At 41.4% G+C, this 18,330-nt stretch overlaps 2 protein-coding genes across 3 annotated transcripts; one reads left to right on the top strand and one right to left on the bottom strand.

The window, feature by feature from the left end:
- Positions 1–1,578: 1,578 nt before the first annotated feature.
- On the top strand, positions 1,579–10,622 carry mmp23bb (matrix metallopeptidase 23bb). 2 transcript variants are annotated; one of them, XM_056373653.1, is made up of 9 exons: positions 1,579–1,708; positions 1,928–2,028; positions 3,934–4,058; positions 4,225–4,364; positions 4,470–4,637; positions 6,519–6,683; positions 7,388–7,498; positions 7,673–7,799; positions 8,164–10,622. In XM_056373653.1, exons 2-9 carry the CDS (start codon positions 1,975–1,977, stop codon positions 8,354–8,356), a joined length of 1,083 nt encoding a protein of 360 aa, XP_056229628.1. In that variant the 5' UTR covers positions 1,579–1,708; positions 1,928–1,974; the 3' UTR covers positions 8,357–10,622. The 2 variants fall into 2 exon arrangements, with proteins under 2 accessions (XP_056229628.1, XP_056229629.1); XM_056373654.1 differs by having other exon boundaries at positions 1,579–1,769.
- Positions 10,623–14,269: 3,647 nt separating this feature from the next.
- Positions 14,270–18,275, bottom strand: serp1 (stress-associated endoplasmic reticulum protein 1). The gene is made up of 3 exons (XM_056373680.1): positions 18,053–18,275; positions 16,207–16,279; positions 14,270–14,988 (listed from the first exon to the last, which is right to left on the bottom strand). Exons 1-3 carry the CDS (start codon positions 18,134–18,136, stop codon positions 14,948–14,950), a joined length of 198 nt encoding a protein of 65 aa, XP_056229655.1. The 5' UTR covers positions 18,137–18,275; the 3' UTR covers positions 14,270–14,947.
- Positions 18,276–18,330: the final 55 nt, after the last annotated feature.

The raw sequence follows: 18,330 nt of genomic DNA, 5'->3' as shown, positions 1-18,330 counted from the left end.
CATCAGACCACAGAACATCAAAAACACCATCAGACCATCAGACCACCAGACCACAAACCATCAGATGTTCAGACCATCAGACCAACGAACCATCAGACCATCACAAGACAGATCATCAGACCATTAGACCCTCGGTCCAACAAACCATCAGTCCAACAGACCATCAGACCACCAGACCACAACCCATCAGACCATCAGACCACAGACAACCAGACCATCAGACCACAGACCATCAGACCACCAGACCACAATCCATCAGACCATCAAACAGACTATCACACCAATGACCACCAGACCACAGCCCATTACACCACAGCCCATCAGACCATCAGACCACAGAACATCAAAAACACCATCAGACCATCAGACCATCAGACCACCAGACCACAACCCATCAGACCATCAGACCGTCAGACCACAGACCACCAGACCACAACCCATCAGACCATCAAACAAACTATCACACCAATGACCACCAGACCACAGCCCATTAGACCATCAAACAAACTATCACACCAATGACCACCAGGCCACAGCCCATTAGACCACCAGACCATCGGCCTGTCAGACCACCAGACCAACAGACCACCAGACCATCGGCCTGTCAGACCATTAGACCACAGTCCATCAGACCACTAGACCACCAGACCATCAGACCACCAGACCATCTGTCTGTCAGACCATCAGACCAACAGACCATCAGACCATTGGTCTGTCAGACCACCAGACCATAAGACCATCAGACCATCGATGTAGACTAAACCTGTTTGTTGATGTAACAGGAACCAGACTAGTTATAATTTTTTTGTTCATCTGAGAGGAAACTGATCCAGATGATGAAGGAAAGACATCTGGACTGAATAACAAATATGAAAATATATATTGAATTATAAGTAGAATTTTTATAATCATTTTACCAACAGCATGTTATCACAGGAGAAAGTGGAGGCAACATGTGAACTATACAGTCACAGCAGAAACCAGGAGACTCCAGAGATTCTCTGAGTTCTCATGTGGTCTTGGTCTCATTGACAGGAAGCTGATGGTCGAGGATCTGCATCAGTGGTGGCTGTTTGGACAGATGTTCTGAGGAAAGACAAGAGAAATGCTGCACATCTGGACTGCTGCTGGTGGGAAAACACCTCAGGGTGGCCCTACCTGTGGCCCTGAACCTCAGGGCCGCAGAGGCCCCCAGATGCAAAAACAAGAACCAGGCCTGAGTTTGTTTATGTGCTGTTCAGATCCAGAGACAAAGCTCCCACACTGCAGACAGAGTAAGATTAAAAAGAATAAATGTTTGATTTTTACTGTAGCTCATCAGAGACGAAGAGCGGGGACCTTGACGACCCGTCCCCTCACAGCCAGAGTCATATTCTGTCAGTAGATCTACACTAAAAGGGTTCAACTCCACATTTATCCTCTCTGTGTAAATGGAAACCACACACACACACACATACACACATACACACACACACACACACACACACACACACACCTGACCCCGCCCCTCCGGACCAGACCCGCTGCTGCAGCAAGCGCACTGTCCGGGAAGTTCCCTCAGTTTGTTCCAGAGCCTAGTAGGAGGCACCGGGTCCACACTCTGATCGACCCGAGTTATCTAGTCTTTGACAGAGGGACAGAGGACTGAGAGGAACCCGGAGGAGGAGCGAGGACACGGACTTATCCGGGACGGTTCGGCTCTTGTCTGGTTCGAATCTTTTCTCTTTTTTTTCTCGCTCAGATCAGGAGGCGGTTTTATGCAGCTCCAGGTCGGTTCTCCTGGTTCAAGAAGATCCTGATGAGACCTGAGACTTCTATCTTTTCTTCTCATGACGCCACACAGACAAGCTGATTGATTGATTGATTGATTGATTGATTGATTGATTGATTGATTGATTGATTGATTGATTGATTGATTGATTGACAGGCGGGTCATGTGTCGGACCTCGTAGATCTCTGACTCCAGTTCTCATCATGGACGCACTTCAGCAGCTGATGGTGATGATGATGATGCTGATGATGATGAAGGTGAGTGAACTGGGGCTCCGATTGGTTGATTGATTTATTGATGATTTCATTAAATCGTCGGTTCAAGTTCTGAATGTGGCACTGACATCAGTATCCTTAGCAATGACTAATAATTGTTCACTGAAACCAAAAACTCCTCAGGCTGCAGCTTCTCTCACTGATTTTAAGTGATCAATGATCAAAACCAGAATCACATGTTTAATCGATTTATCTGTGATAAGATCAGGTCAAATGTCTGAGGAAGAGAAGCTGAAGTAACAAGTGTTGATAATCAATCAGCTGCTGATCAGTTTTCTGTCAATCCATTCATCTGCAGCTTCAACCATAGACAAATACACACTCTGAGTGGCCCCTGCCTCTCTGTGAGTGGCCCCTGCCTCTCTGTGAGTGGCCCCGGCCTCTCTGTGAGTGGCCCCGGCCTCTCTGTGAGTGGCCCCGGCTCTATAAGTCAGCTTGTAAAACGTGGTTTTCATCAGCTTTATTGATTCTATTAGAATGAAAAACTTCAGTCCTCAATGGAAACCTGATTTGATTTACCACTGTTTCAAAAAAAAACATGACTATTGATTATTTATTTATTTATTTACATGTGTATTTGAGTTGTATAAGTTGAAAGCAACCCAAAAAACTGCAGACAAACATGAAGAGATGAGACTGAACTAGCAGAGTCTGAACCTGCTGAGCTCTAAGGGTCTGATCCTGATTTGATTGTATCATCAGCACTAAACATGAAGAGAACCAACACTGCAGTCACACAGGTGTGTACAGGTCCACCTTTACAGTCGCTGATAAAATATAAAGTTCCGAACAGTCAGCTCCTCAGACCAGACTCCTGCTCCTCCATCTCCTCCTGATTCAAGATCAGTGTGAAGAACAAAAAGGAGAAGAATTCATAACAGGTACGTCCTACCTCTGAACGTGGACAAGCCAGACCTGTTACATAGATAGATAGATAGATACTTTATTTATCCCCTAGGGGAAATTCATGAGCCAGACCATAAGATCCTGCGCTAGTTCATACTGTTGAGGTCCATCATGTGTCAGAGGAGACAATGTTGTGTGTTTTTGTTGTGTGTTGTCTCTGTTGGACACAGATTTCTCTGGTTTGAAGACCGTTGGAAACATCTGGGATGAATTCAGAACACAAGTCAACAGTTTCACAACAGAATGATTTAAATGTTAATCCACAGTTTTAAATTACAGTAACCTGAATCTACTGTGACTCATCCACTGTGTTGGCTGTGTTGGCATGTGTTAGTTTCCTGGTTTTAATCACATTCAAAATATGATTTTTACATGGAACAAGAACCAGAACCAGGTTGTTCATGCCCTTGTTTCTGCAGGTCTGTCCTGATCTCACCATCTCAGCCCCCATGAGATGGTTCAGATACCAGGATCAGGTGTTTACATGCCCAAAACAAAACCAGGATACTACTGAGCATGTCAACACAATAATGAGGAGAGTCATACAGAGGCAACGAGGAGAGGAGAGAAACTGCGAATCCTGGACCCAGTCTGAGTAAAGACCCATCACACAGTGGACGGTATGATAAACAGCTCCTCTGTCAGGGCTGTAGTCTGGACCGTGTAGTCTGGACCCTGTAGTCGGACCTGAAGGATCAGAGGAGCTTCATAGTACAGTTCACATGTGGGTGACAGATTTCTTAGAGCGAGAGAGAGAGAGAGAGAAAGAAGTGTTTCACATCTGTATGGAATCAGTCTGCTGCCACATCTACACACACCAGCACTAACACTGGTCACGTGACCAAACGCACACCAGAGACACACAGTCCAGAACCAGCTGAGGGAGTGCTTGGTCACAGCAGCCTCTGGTGGACGTCAGAGGAAGTGCAGCTTAGGGGAGGCAGCGGAATGGTCAATGATCTGGTTGTTTTGTGTTTTCAGACGTCAAGCAGCAGCAGAGTGAAGGACACCCCCCCCGACCACGTGGTCCACAGAGCAACCAGAACCAAACGCTACGCCATCAACCCTCTGGGACACAAGTGGACTCATCACAACATCACATACAGGTAGAGGGACAGGTACCCCGCTCGACTGCTCATTAGCCTCCTTCTTAGCCTGCTTGTTAGCTTGCTCTTTAACACAGTTTAACACTATGATCACGGAAAAAGTCTCAGTCTCAGCTTCATTAGGTCCAACAATCAGACGTCCCCTCAGCCTGTCTCTGTGTTTCAGGATCATCAAGTTCCCCAACACTCTGAATGTGGAGGACACCAGGAAGGCCATCAGCATCGCCTTCACCAAGTGGAGCGACGTGTCTCCCCTGACCTTCACTGAGGTTACCGACAGCAACGCCACGGCTGACATCACCATCGGTACGAGGAGGAGAGGGGAGGACGGGGTGGGGGATGGGAGGTATGGTTGCTGTGACATCCACAGAGAGTGGTTTTATAAACTTGAAACCTGTTTGTGTGTGTTAGGTTTCTACACCTTTAACCACACAGACTGCTGGTGGTCTCCTCTCCACCCGTGTTTCGACGGTCTGAATGGTGAGCTGGCTCACGCTTTCCTCCCGCCACGGGGAGAAATCCACTTTGACAACCACGAGTTCTGGATCCTTGGCAAGTCCAGGTTCAGCTGGAAACAAGGTGATTGAACAGTGGTGCTGGAGAGGAGGCAGGACTACAGACAGCTGTAGTAGAACAAGTCGTAGCTGTAGTTACATTGTTATAGTAAATAATGTTGAAGATAGAGACATAATGTAACTGTAGTAACCAGAGAGTCAGACAAACAACAGGGGAGACAATCACTGACATATAACAGAGCATCATTCGCATATAACTGACATCCAAAACCACATGCTGTTGTACTTTTCCTGCTCTAAAACACCTCTCATGGTTGAGGGTGTTTAATAAAGAGTGATCATATTTAATAAGGAGGCACCTTGCCTTGAATCATTTTGATTCATAGTAAAATATCTCTACAATTAAATGATCTATGACCATGAAGTTTGGTTCAGAGCTTCAGGTTCAGGATAAATCATGATGACTTTTTATAGCAGGAACTTATCCAGGACTGTGCCTGTGTTTCAACTGAAGAGACCAACCAACTGAAGAGAACTTTAGTTCCAGGGTCAATATTTAGTCCCTGTTCTTTAGGTCGTAATGTCTGTTGTCCCTGATGTTTGCAGTGCTGAATCTTGAGGTTCTGCAGTTCTTTGAGGTTCTTTGAGGTTCTTCTACAGCAACAAGAAAATGTCAGTGAACCTTTGGAATCACCTCCATTTATTTATAAATTTTGCTTAAATCTGATCTTCATCTAAGTTACAATAATGAACAAACACAATTGGCTTTAACTAATAACACACATCATTGTGTTGTTCTTGTTCAAATATTAACAGTGCATCTGAAACAGTGTGTGAACAGAAGCTAAATGGAGTCAGGAGTTATCAGACCTGGAGTCAGTCAGTGAAACCAGATTGGAGGTTGTAAGTTAGAGGCACTTTGACTTATAAACAACAATCAGACATTTAGAGAAACATCATCTGATGTGAACCAGGCCTCACAACAAAGATCTCAGAGACTGAGGATGAACAAGAGTTGATGAGCATGAAGCTGAAAGGGTCTCAGAGTTTAGATCTTCATCAGCCCACAATCAGACAATCTGTCTATAAATTGATATAATTCAGTTCTGTGGTTACTCACCATAGAAGTGGACATCCAGCTGAGATGATTCCAGCAGCTCAACACAGATGATCAGCAACAAAGAAGCTCAGAGTAACAGCTTAAGGCTTAAAGCTGAGGTCACTAAAAGGACAATGACCCAAAACATCACAGAAAATCCACCCTCTGGAGAGGTCAAGTCAGAGCCCAGACCTGGATCCAGTAGAGAAGCTATGGACTGAGCTCAGAGAGCCATTCACACCAAACATCCTGAGAACATGTTCGACTGAAGCAGCTCTATAAAAAGAATGGTGAAAACTTCCTCCTGAACATTGAACAGGTCTGATCAGCACCTACTGGAAGAGCTGGTTTCAGAGAAAGTTCAACCAGTTATTAAATCCAAGGTTCATTGACTGTTTCCACCAGAGTTTAGAAGGTTTAATGACTGAGTTCAATAAAGACACAGAGATTACAACTATCTGTGTGATATCAGCTCAGAGACACTGTGATTGTCTACATTTGTGATTTCAACTGGGTCATTCTAACCAGGTCAGTCAGGTTTTTTCTTCTTACTGTAAATAACCTTCGAACTCTCAGCAGACTGTACAGTGCACTCTGTAGGAGCTCGGGCTATTTGGTGGAAACAAACATTAGACAGTTGGTCTAACTCTGACAGTGAGAGTCTGACATGTCCTGAAAGGGCACCATACAGAGGATCAACCCTCTGATTTACAACATGACCTTTCCTCTGGCACCACCCTAAGGACATTGCAGGGCAGCTGACAGTTCAGTGTGTTTAGATGAAGAGGATGACTGTGGTCTGTTTGTCTTTGTTGTCATGTAGACTGACTTCTTCTGGTTCTGCAGGTGTATGGCTGAACGACCTGGTCCAGGTGGCGGCTCATGAGATCGGTCACGCTCTCGGCCTGTGGCACTCCAGAGACCCTCAGGCCCTAATGCATCCCAACGCCACCTACACGGGACAGAGGAACATCGCTCAGGATGATGTCTGGGGCATCCAGAGACTCTATGGTAATGTTCATCATGTGGAGTCCAGATACTGGACCAGAGGCCTGTCCCAGGGTCGTGCTTGTTCTCTGAGCTGCTCTCAATCATGATGTCAGACATGTAACAATCTGTTTCACACCAACTTCACAACAAGAAGCAGTAAACACGTGAACAACTGCTCTGAAGGTCGAATTCACTGATTCAAGTAATTCAAATAATCTTATTGGACAAAGACAGAACAGAGAGGACAGACATGAACCAGGTCTGTTGTGGTTCATAGTCCAGGTCTTAATCTTCTACAGGGAGCCCAACACTTCCTGTGATCACATCAATTATTCACAATAAAGGCGTACCACTGCTTTCAAATTAAAACATTTGTTAACACATTACCTTTATCTAACCTCAGCAAATGAACAGATCTGTGACAGGGTGCTGGTAGATAGGATTAAATAACACAATGGTATGGATGGTGAATATTTCCATGTTGTTGAAATTTATATGTTCACCTGTTCCGTCTGTAGGTTGATGTTGTTTACCTGTTTATCTGCAGGTTGATGTTCTTCACCTTTTCTGTCTGCAGGTTGATGTTGTTCCCTGTTCATTTGCAGGTTGATGTTGTTCACCGTATCCATCTGCAGGTTGATGTTGTTCACCTTATCCATCTGCAGGTTGATGTTGTTCACCTTATCCATCTGCAGGTTGATGTTGTTCACCTGTTCCGTCTGCAGGTTGTCTGGATAAGAAGAGAGTCTGTGATCCCTGGGCTAAACTCGGCTTCTGTGAACGAAGGAAGACCTTCATGAAGAAGAATTGTCCTCAGCGCTGTGACCTCTGCTATGGTGAGTCTGAATCATAAGTGTGGCCTCTGGTTCCCTAGTAGTTTCATTTAAAGTCTTCTACTGTGCTGCTGCAGCTGGACTATCAGAAAAAAGATTCTCTCTCAGGTCTGTCCATTTGTCGAACCATCCCTGGTATGAAAATCATTTCCTGTCTGTATCTGTTTCCCTCCACAGAGCCTTTGGAAGCAGTGACTACGCCAACGCCACCTCCAGCCAACATCAAGATCAAGATGGTTCCCCGAGGGAAGGTGGTGGGTTTCCGCTGTGGAACAAAAAATCCCCGCTCTCCACCCAAAGTCAGGTCAGCTGATCAACAATGCAGACTATGATGATGAGCCAAAAAACATGAAGACTGTAGCTGAGTCAGAGACTGTGGATAGATAGATAGATAGATAGATAGATAGATAGATAGATAGATAGATAGATAGATAGATAGATAGATAGATAGATAGATAGATAGATAGAAGAAAATAAATTCTCTGAACTAAAACATAAATAACCTTTATACTTAATCTCTCCACAATGTCCAAGTCACTTGTTGTTTCCCAAGCTTTCATCATTAAAATCTAACAAGACCATGGAAACCTCCTGTCCAACATCCAAAGATATAATCATGTAAATCCTTGATGTTGATGACTGATGTCCTTATTTGCTGTTTTCTGCAGCTGGTATAAAGACGGTGAGCAGATCCTGACCTCCATCCCTGGCTACATTGTCATGAAGGACCGAGACCTTCGCATCGTCGCCAACGAGTTCAATGAGGGTGTTTACACCTGTCGCATTCATCGACGAGGGGACATTGTTTCTGCCAACTCCTGGGCCATCCGACTGAAACCAGAACAGCCGTCCAACAGCTGAGAACATTAACAGACGTGGAATTATGGAGGACGAAACAACTACTAATGTGATGAAAGCAAGTCCTGGTTTTATATTTGTGGGACGACACAACTTGCCAACAACACCCACTATGACAGGATCTGTGGCCACAGTCTCAAAGGACGCAGTTTTGTGTTTGGACCTTTTCCCAGGTATTTCTGATGGTTTGTTGACCACAGGTAAACTCTAAGCTGGACATGATTCAACTTCCTCAATACATCACAGTAAAAACAGAGTAAAACAGCTTCATCAAAGAGCTCTGGGGACAACATGATGAATTCATGGCAGCTCTGTGGTCCTGGCATGATGTCATGTGATGATCTCAGCAGGATGTCACGTGATCATCTCAGCAGGATGTCATGTGATCATCTCAGCAGGATGTCATGTGCCTGTAAACTTAATTTCCTAGTATACATCATATCCTCATAATCATCTCAGTTCTCATAAGCTTCCTGACTTAATTGGAATGATGGCTATGTGTGAAAGTTTGGTTCATCACTTCAAAAATGAATAAAGTATTGAATTTGCCCAGAGTCCAAACTGTAACGTACAACTGTAGTTCACACATAATCCTGTAGGATGTCCGGTGTCCATGATCTTCATAATGATGATGTCATGTCTTTATAATCCTTTGACAGGATATCTTGCACCAATACTCCTATAGGACCTGATGATGTCATACACCTGTAAAGTCTTGGTAGACTTCATAATCCTCCTGGTTTGATCTGTTCCTTTTATCAGGGCATTATATCCCTGTAGTATTGATGATGGGATGTCATGTCCTCATAAACCTGTAAAACATCTTGTAGAGGAACTCCTTATGACCTCACGTCTATTCGTCATGTCTCTGTAATTCGCAATGTCTCTGTAATCCGTCATGTCTCTGTAATCCTGTAGAATGACTTTTTTCTTTCATTCTCATGGCATGATGTCATGGACCAGTAATGTTGCTGTAATCAAGTCGATATGCTCTCATGTCCTTATAATCCTGTACAACCTCAGGTACCTGTAGCACTCATCGCATTACGTCATGTCCTCATTATCATCTCAGCTGAACTTTATGTCCTAATAATCCTGTAGAACACCATATACCATTTATCTTCCTAGAATGATGTCATGAACCAGTAACAGGTATGACATCATGTACCTCCCAGTGTGACATAATGTCCTTATAAACATCTCGTGAGGTGATGATGTCCTCATAATCCTTCTGATGAGATGTCACGTATCCATAATCCTGTGCACAGTGCACTGATAAATAATAAAACTGAAGGAAAACAAGTCGGCTGTGGTTGATGTGGATCATTGCAGTCATCATGGCATAGTCTGTAGAGACCATGTGTAGATCAGATTGCTCTTACAGCCCTACTACTAAATTACAGTAGATTAATTAGTTAGTTGCATAGCAAAGATAATGATGTAATCCTGCCTATGACCTTCGACTTTTAACTATGTTATTTCCCAGTGGCATTCTACATCAAACTGACTTTTTTTCCATACCCCAGCAGCAGCTGTGGGCTGTTCATCACATAATATTCATGTAGTGGCCACAGTTAGTACTGCAGGTCAGGAGACCCACTGATGTTAAAACCCTTTTCTACCACACACAGTCATTTCAGAAGACAGACTTTATGTTTCATCAGAATCTGTTAAATCCAAATGTACAGTCTCAAAGGTCAGTAAATTATTTTCATGCTGTTCATGTGTAGAGATCTTGCAGAGAGACAAACTACCTGTCTGGAGAAACACACTGTAACCTTAAAACTCAGGAGTGTGAAAGAGGCTCCATCTTGGAACAGAATATCAATAACAACAGACTGACGTCTCTCTGTGATACTGCATCAGACTGTCAGCTGATGGACTGACTGTGGCCTTCTGTTTACATGAGGACTGTATTTGTCATTTTCATAACTTTGTTTACCTATCACTGTGATGAAATATGAAACAGTAATAAGTGATATGTTTGGGATCTGATAGCAGTTTGTATCTTGGATTCAGTTCCAGCTTGATAAGTTACTGAATTCACTAAAATCTAACTCATGTCTTATTGAACCTTTGATCCTTTCTCTTTTTATTAGCAAAGATGATTATAGAAACATTCAGGTGGCAACTTCTCATGTTCTAAATCCTGTCAGCTGTTTTAACCTCCACTGAGGAAAATGTGTTGTGTCATATTTTCACGTTGAATTAAAGCATAAACATTATCATTTGCAGCTAATAGTTTAATTAAAATTCACTATTACTTTTTCATGTGTGTTGCAGTTCAAAAACAGTGAACATAGTAATTGTTACATTAGATATTTGTGATCACTGTGGAGTTCCTCAGAGGTCACATGGTAGAAGACAAAGACAGCATTGATATGAAAATCAGTTACACACAGAAAAAGAAAACTGACCTCTCATTTATATACCTTGGTTCCCACCGTGATGATCCCACCTGATTAAATCACCAGTAGTCTGGACGCTGTAAACTTTATTAGTGAACAAACTCTTGACAAGGTGTGTAAGAAGATGCCTTTGTGTGGGTGTGGGTTTATGTTTCTGTGGTTTCTAGAATGAGGAGAAATCAACAGTATAAGAATAATATAATACAAACAATGACATAAAATACTAGCTTGAATAAACAGGTTCAGCCAAAAGGTGGAACACTAATGCCAGAGTAGAATCTAGCAACTTGATCATCAAAGTCTATTAGACAATGAGACTCACACAAGATAATGTGACTACAATAGTATGGTTAAATAGACATTTGAATGTACAGTCATAAACAGGTTGAAATGTGCTCAGATTAAATGTGAACAGAAATATACAACAAGTTTCAAATGCAAATGATCAAAGAATTAACACTGAATGTAGTGAATGAAGTTCAGGCTCTGAACAGAAGGAAACCAACACCGCAAGCATTCAAGATAACTGGGCTTGATGAGCATGACTAACAGATTATCATCACAAAGAGGAATGTACTGGAAACAATATTAGTTTGTGATGTCTCGTCTATATTAGTCTATCATACTTAACAAACTTACAGGTCAATGGACATACGACAGTGAAGACACAAGCATCAGCACCCAAACACAACTAGTCACTGGAACTCACTTCAACAATATCTTCATACACTACATTGGAGAGATGGACTGTACCACTCTGATAGGGATGGTATGTATAGTCCAGTTAGTACCTGCCTTTTTAACAGATTCATAAGATACACATCACTAAACTGACTAAACAGACTGACTGTCTGACTGACTGACTGACTCACTGACTGTCTGACTGTCTGACTTTCTGACTTACTGTCTGTCTGACTGACTGACTGTCTGTTTGACTGACTAACTATCTGTCTGACTGACTGACTGACAGATCATAGTTCCACCACTGGTCAACTGAATGCCAAGTGTAAGTTAGAGTTTCTTCATTGGCTGTTGCTCTTTCAAAATCAATTGACACAATTTCAATTAGGAAGTTTCACCATCTGCAGTGCTTTTTCAAACAGAAAAACATGTTAATAACAACAACTTATCGTGAATTCAACTGTATAAAAAATACTGTATATGTGAGCACAGAGAGTAAGAGAAAAGAGAAGAGCTGAAACCAGCTGACACTAGACTGAAACCAGTTGATAATGATAGGACGAGATGATGTCAGTTGTTTACAGGTTCCACAGTTTTCAACTACGTCCTCAGTTTCACACATTGACCACACAATGTCCAGACATGTGCTGGGTTTAGACCTGGTCTTCTTAAACATCACTGAGAAACAAATCACACTGTCATTAGTCTGTTTTCAGTAAATAAACGGATTCTTTTTATGAGACACTTTGACATTTTATTACATTAATTCAGTTGATATTAAATCTGTTAAAACCCGTCATTTCTGGGGCACCTGGGTGGCTCACCTGGTAGAGCTCGTACCATTAGGACTCTGACCCAGGGCCCTTTGCAGCATGTCATCCCCTCTCTCTCTCACCCCTGACTTTCCTGTCTCTCTCTCACTGCTACTCTAATAAAGGAAAAAAAGTCATTTCAGCCCAAATAAATAATGTTTCTCTTGAAGCTCCAGTTCATCATATAACATCAGATATAACCAGTGTGACCATCTGTTCAAACTGCACGACTGTGGGATTTTATGTTTAAACACTAGATGTACAGATGTCGCTTTTGTCATTTTGAATTGTGAACATTTATGATAATAATAATAATAATAATATAATAATAATAATAATAATAATAACAACAACAACAACATAGAAATAAAGGGTAACATGTGCTCCTCAGATTCTCCATTAGCCACAATGACGCACAGCAGGAGCCAGACTGAGCTGCTGTTGAACAGAAAATTCAGACATATTTGTAAAATAAATAAAAAATTGAACAAAGCCCCCAAACAAAGACATGTCTGGTTTTAACCCTCTCTGACCCAGATCTGGTGTTTTCTGTCTGACTGCATCCTGATGTGGGTCAAAGTGGCTCCGTCCACACAGGGACACCAAATGCGGTTCATCAGGTCCACAGTGACAAAGACAGGAGAGGACAAACTGAAAACCTTTACAAAGTTCATTTTAAATAAAAACAGCTGACTGCATTAATTTCACAGGAAAACAAGCACAAATAAAAATGAAGAGACATTTTAATATAAGAGGGAGGTTAGCAGTCATCCTGAAGACATAGTGAAATAAAACAGCTCTTGTTCTACAGAGCTTTGTTACTGATTAAATCCTTCTTTATCACTAATCTTTAAGAATTTAGACTGAATCTTTAGACCGAGCAGGAGGCAAAAATAAATATACACATAGATATACTTCATATATACACAATGAAAAAGTAGAAAGCCACATATTCAAATAAAACTATAAGAAGGTCCTTTATGTCGGAGTGTACTTTAAACAAGATAACAACAAAGTGTTTAATCTTTGAATGGAGTTTGGTACAGGCAGGACAATAGATAAATACTTTAAGTCAGCAACATTTTAATGAACATTATCATTAAGATAATGGCCTGAGTCATGAATACTAATAGATAAAAATAAAATTTTAAAATAAATATTTCATGAAATATTTCAGGTTGAAAAATCTAGTGAACTGGAAACATTTGTAATTACAACAGGAAGAACAGGTGATGATTTCAGTTTTTCAGCAGCAGTTTTGTAGTGAAGGAATATTAATATTATTAATATCAATCATGAATACAACTTAAGCTTGAGTTGTACAAAATTTGCTTCTGGATTATTGAAGTACATTCATGTCATGACTTATGATTTCAGAGTTTTGTGTTTGTTGTTTTGACTGGTTGTTTATTGGTAAATATTTCCTTTAAATGAGACTTTAGTGCAAACTAATAAAACTGAACTTTTCCTTTGAGTTCTTATCAGACTTACCTTCACCACAAACACCTGGGCTGAGGTGAGGCAGTGGTGTATTGTGGGATAGACTAAGCTCCATCATGCTCAGAGTGATCTCAGTGAACTGTGCTGACACTTTTCTGGTGGTGCTGAAAGTCTGACCACCACAGGTCTGTCCAACAGCTCCATCAGGTGGAGAAACAGGGATACTGCAGCCACTCACCCTGAAAACTGGTTTTCCTCTCAGATCTCAGTGAAAGTAAGTAAAATGTGACATGGTTCTTCTCCTTTGATGTAGAAAGAAATGGGATGTTTCCATGGTGATCAGTCCCTGCATTTCATGACCAAAACCAGCCTGAGGTGAAAACAGTCAAAGTCCAAAAAAATGACAAGGTCTAACTTCAGCAGTTTCCCACAAGCTGCTCAGTGCTTCACTTTCAGTCAGTGGAGTCACAGCCAGACCAACAAGTCCTGAATGAATCTGTAGACCCTGAGTGTGACTTTGAGACCAACAACTCTCATCAACAGCACTGATCTTAAGACAGGAAACACACACAAAATCATCAAAATGAAACTTTATTCTGCGAACACTTTGTTCAGGTGAGGCTGCACACAGTGCAGACACACCTGTCAGCACCTCCAAACCTTCTGATTCAAAAGACCTTCATCTCACTTTATCTCGTTTTCACTGAGGAGGAGGAGGAGGAGGAGGAGGATGAGGAGGAGGATGAGGAGGAGCAGGAGAGATCAGATCAGCTGGAATGTGACAAGGGCAGATGTCTGATACAACACAAACACACAGATTAATTTATTTTGGTCTGGGGTAAACAGTTTACAGGAGCAGGTTGGACTGTGACCCCCCTTGGGTTGTGCTGATAAGGTTTAATCAGAGGGGGCGGGGTTAAAGCACAGTTAAACAGAGAATGGCACATGTATGGCTTGTTTACAGGCAGGAGACTGTGAGAAGGTCACAGCAGAGACACATTAAATCAATACAGATAACTGGAATAAACACAGGTCTTCAGGGCGCAGGGTTTGGTCAAAGGGGCGAGGGGCTGGTTTTCCGGGTTTGTTTGGTTGCTTCTGTGCAGGAACGCCTGCAGGCGGCCGCCAGAGTTCAGGAATGTTCAGGTGGGGTCAGTTCGAGGCGGGAGCGTGACGGTCTGATGATGTTGGCATTCGTAGTTCCTTCATCATCATCACCATCGTCAGCCCCACCCCCTGCTGGTGACATCACTCTACATGCCCATCCTGATGCTCTGGATGATCTGGAAAATGGCTGCAGACAAACACAGGTAGAGAAGTAGTGAGTAAGAGACATGATTCTCTCTGCAGTGTGAATGGCCTGTTGTTTCTGATTGGAGGAGCCCTAACCATAGATCAGGTTAAAAGCTTCACAACATTTATAATAAATGGATCCTCAACTATTTTATTTTAAATCACTGAGCTGAAGTTTAGCAGAGAATATGAATGCAACACGTTCACCTCGTATGTACGTGTACTGTTCATTTCTTTAAGGCTCTTATGCATCTGTTTCATTTGCTTGTTTATCTTAATATTAGCATGCTAACAAACATTAGCATTAAGCATTAGTAAACAGGTTTATTTAAATGTATTTAATGATTTATAAGCTGATGAGTCAGCTGATCTCAGGACTGAACGACGGACTTTGATGTTTGTCTGTTTGATCACCGGCTCAGCTCTTTGACAGAGTGAGCCCTCTGTTCATTAACTGATCTCTGTCACTTCTGAGCATGCTCAGATATACCCCGCTTTATCTTTTAGCTACTGCCAAAACACACACACCTGGCCTGCCAGGTGTTTTAAAGTCACAGTGACACTCAGAGCAGAGTGACTTCAGGTGTGTTTCATGCAAGGTCCACTGACTGCAGGGCGGAGAATTAACAATCTGTAAATTAAAGTTGCTGTTTAAAGTGAATAAAATCTTCAAATTATACAGCTGATTAGAAAATTTTATATTTATTGATCAGTATATTGTCTCTATGTTTTTATATTTGATTATTGGTGTTTGTTAATAAACTCAGAGGACAAAACATAACATTCATTCATATTCACCAGGATGTTTCTTCACTGAGTTTTTTTAGAATCTACAGATAATAATAACTATAATAATTTATTAATAATAATAATAATAACAATAATAAAATAACAACAATAATAATAATAATATTATTATTATAATGATACACAGTATGGAGTTGTATTATAGTATTATTGTGGTTTTGTGAAAGTGATATTTACCCAAGAAACTAATTATTCTAGCAAATAATTAACTGTAGAAAATAAAACCAGAGAACAAACTTGAACATCAATGAGGAGAGTTTGTGCCTGTGTCAGACTTTTATATGAATTTCTTTGTTATTGAAAATAGTTCAAATGTCTGATAAACAATGAATAGGATGTGTGTGTGATGATTATGGTTGCATATGTGTTCGTGGATGTTAAAAAGGAGAAGAGGAGGAGGAGGAAGACTCACCTGATCCACAGACAACAAAGATGAAGAGAGCGAGCAGCCAGGGACCCACACCTTTGTCCTCAGTGATGTTCCTCTGAACACACACACACACACACACACAGTTGGTACAGATCAACAAAAACAACAGCAGCTGAAGATAATAGAAACTTGTTGTCAGTCTATTCTCGTTCCACTGTCTCCTCAGTTTGTTCTTAGTGTGACTTCAGAGACTTCTGTGTTGTATCAGTTTCACTGGGAGTAACGATCAATAGGCCTCATTCACCGATCAGTCTTAAGAAGAAATTTCTTCTTAAAACCCACTTACACATTTTATACAAAGATTCTGACATTCACCAGTGTTTTTTTATTTGGGATTTGTTCTCTGTAAGAACTGAATCTACTCACACTCAAGAGCACTCTTACACACATTTGAGTGCTGACATGTTTGAGCAAAATAACTGGTTATTGCATTTTCTTATGTTCTATAGTTATATAATTGTCTAATTATAAATAATATTATATTATTTAAATTATGATAGTATTTTTGTCATTTTTAATATTTAAAAAAATAACTTTTGTTATTTTACAAAGCATTATGGTCTTTTAAAATAAATGAATGCTACATTAAAACTTAACTGCTTGTTTGTGGCTCACTTCCTGCAGCAGTCCCTCTGCTTCAGAACTACTAAAGTTCCTTTTGCGTTTTGATTCCTGTGCTCGTCTTTAGATTTTCGTTTTTGCATTTTCTCAACTTTTCCTTACTGTATCTCTTTTAGACTTATGTCTGTGTCTGCACACGACTCTTCAGTCTCACGCCCTTTTAAGGGCATTTTCGGGCGTTTACCTATGCTAATTAAGGCCAACTGGGACACGCTTTCAATTCATGAGGAGATTGGCATTCATCAATCTAAGAACACAGGTGCGCACAGTTCTGTGGTTTAGGAACACGTTCATGAATCTGACGTAGAGTTTTCTTAACAACAACTTAAGAAAGAATTTAAGAAAATGCTTAAGATATTGGTGAATGAGGCCCATTGTGTGTTTGTATGATTGATGTCTCTCTACGTGATCATATGTGTCATCATGTATGAAGCCTGTTTGTTCTGTTCAGGTTGATGACTGTGTTGACAGGTTGTTGTTGTGGTTTTAATGAATTGATCTGGTGTTAAATCATCAGCCGTTTCCTACACTTTGATGTGTGTGTAGATGTTTGTGTGTTGGATTGTGCTGCTTCAGTCTTGACTGGGCTGTAGTTGTGTTGGAGTTCCTGACAGTGTGTGAACGTCTGAGTGTATTTCAACTAAATTAAACTGATTGATCTGGTGAAAGGATCCATTGATAAACTAGTTATGTGACAGGAAACTGATTTTTTTTTTTTTTTTCATTACACTGAATATTTTGTGATTCTGAACAAAAGAAAAATCAGCTTGTCGTCTCTGTGACCGTTTCCTGATCATTTATGGACTAAAACTAATCTATTAAAAAACTCTAAAACACCTCAATCAATACAGAGGGTAATGATGATGAGTTTGAGCTCTGTATTGATCCATATGGTAACTCAGCCTCACACATTCATTCATCCAAACATAAACAACTTTAACAGCTGATTATAAGAAGGACTACTGATGATTACAGAACATTAAATAGCAAATAAACATAGGGAAAAGTTTTAAACCACTTCCTCATTTCACCAGTTTAAGCCTCGGTGTTAACTGGGCTGACCTGGGACTGGACTGTTTTTTCCCGGATCTATGTGGGCCAGGATCACAGAAACCTCTTGTTGTAGTGTTAAAGATGATGTTTTCGGTCATTTTCACCGTTTTCCCAGTGAACGAGCCGCACCTGAGGCAGCCGTTGTTAAACTCACCGTTGACCTGGCCACGTTTCCTCGCTGAGTGATGTTCTTGCTATGTTTCTCGTTCGCCATGCGGATTCTCTGCTTGGCCACCATCTTGTCTTCTTCTCTGATGTTTTTTCTTCTGCTTCGGATGGTTTTTATTCGGTTGTCGTTTGTTTCTCAGCCTTTGTTTCAGTGTCGCTACCCTTACCTCCGGACGCGGACGGACTGGGAGATCCTCTAACTTGTATACGTACTCAAAAACCAAAAGCCCTGCCCCTGGCCCGCCCCCCACTTCCACCAGGTTC

Source organism: Seriola aureovittata, chromosome 4 (assembly GCF_021018895.1).
Source record: "Seriola aureovittata isolate HTS-2021-v1 ecotype China chromosome 4, ASM2101889v1, whole genome shotgun sequence".
NCBI lineage: Eukaryota > Metazoa > Chordata > Actinopteri > Carangiformes > Carangidae > Seriola > Seriola aureovittata.
This window is presented reverse-complemented; position numbering and strand designations above follow the sequence as displayed.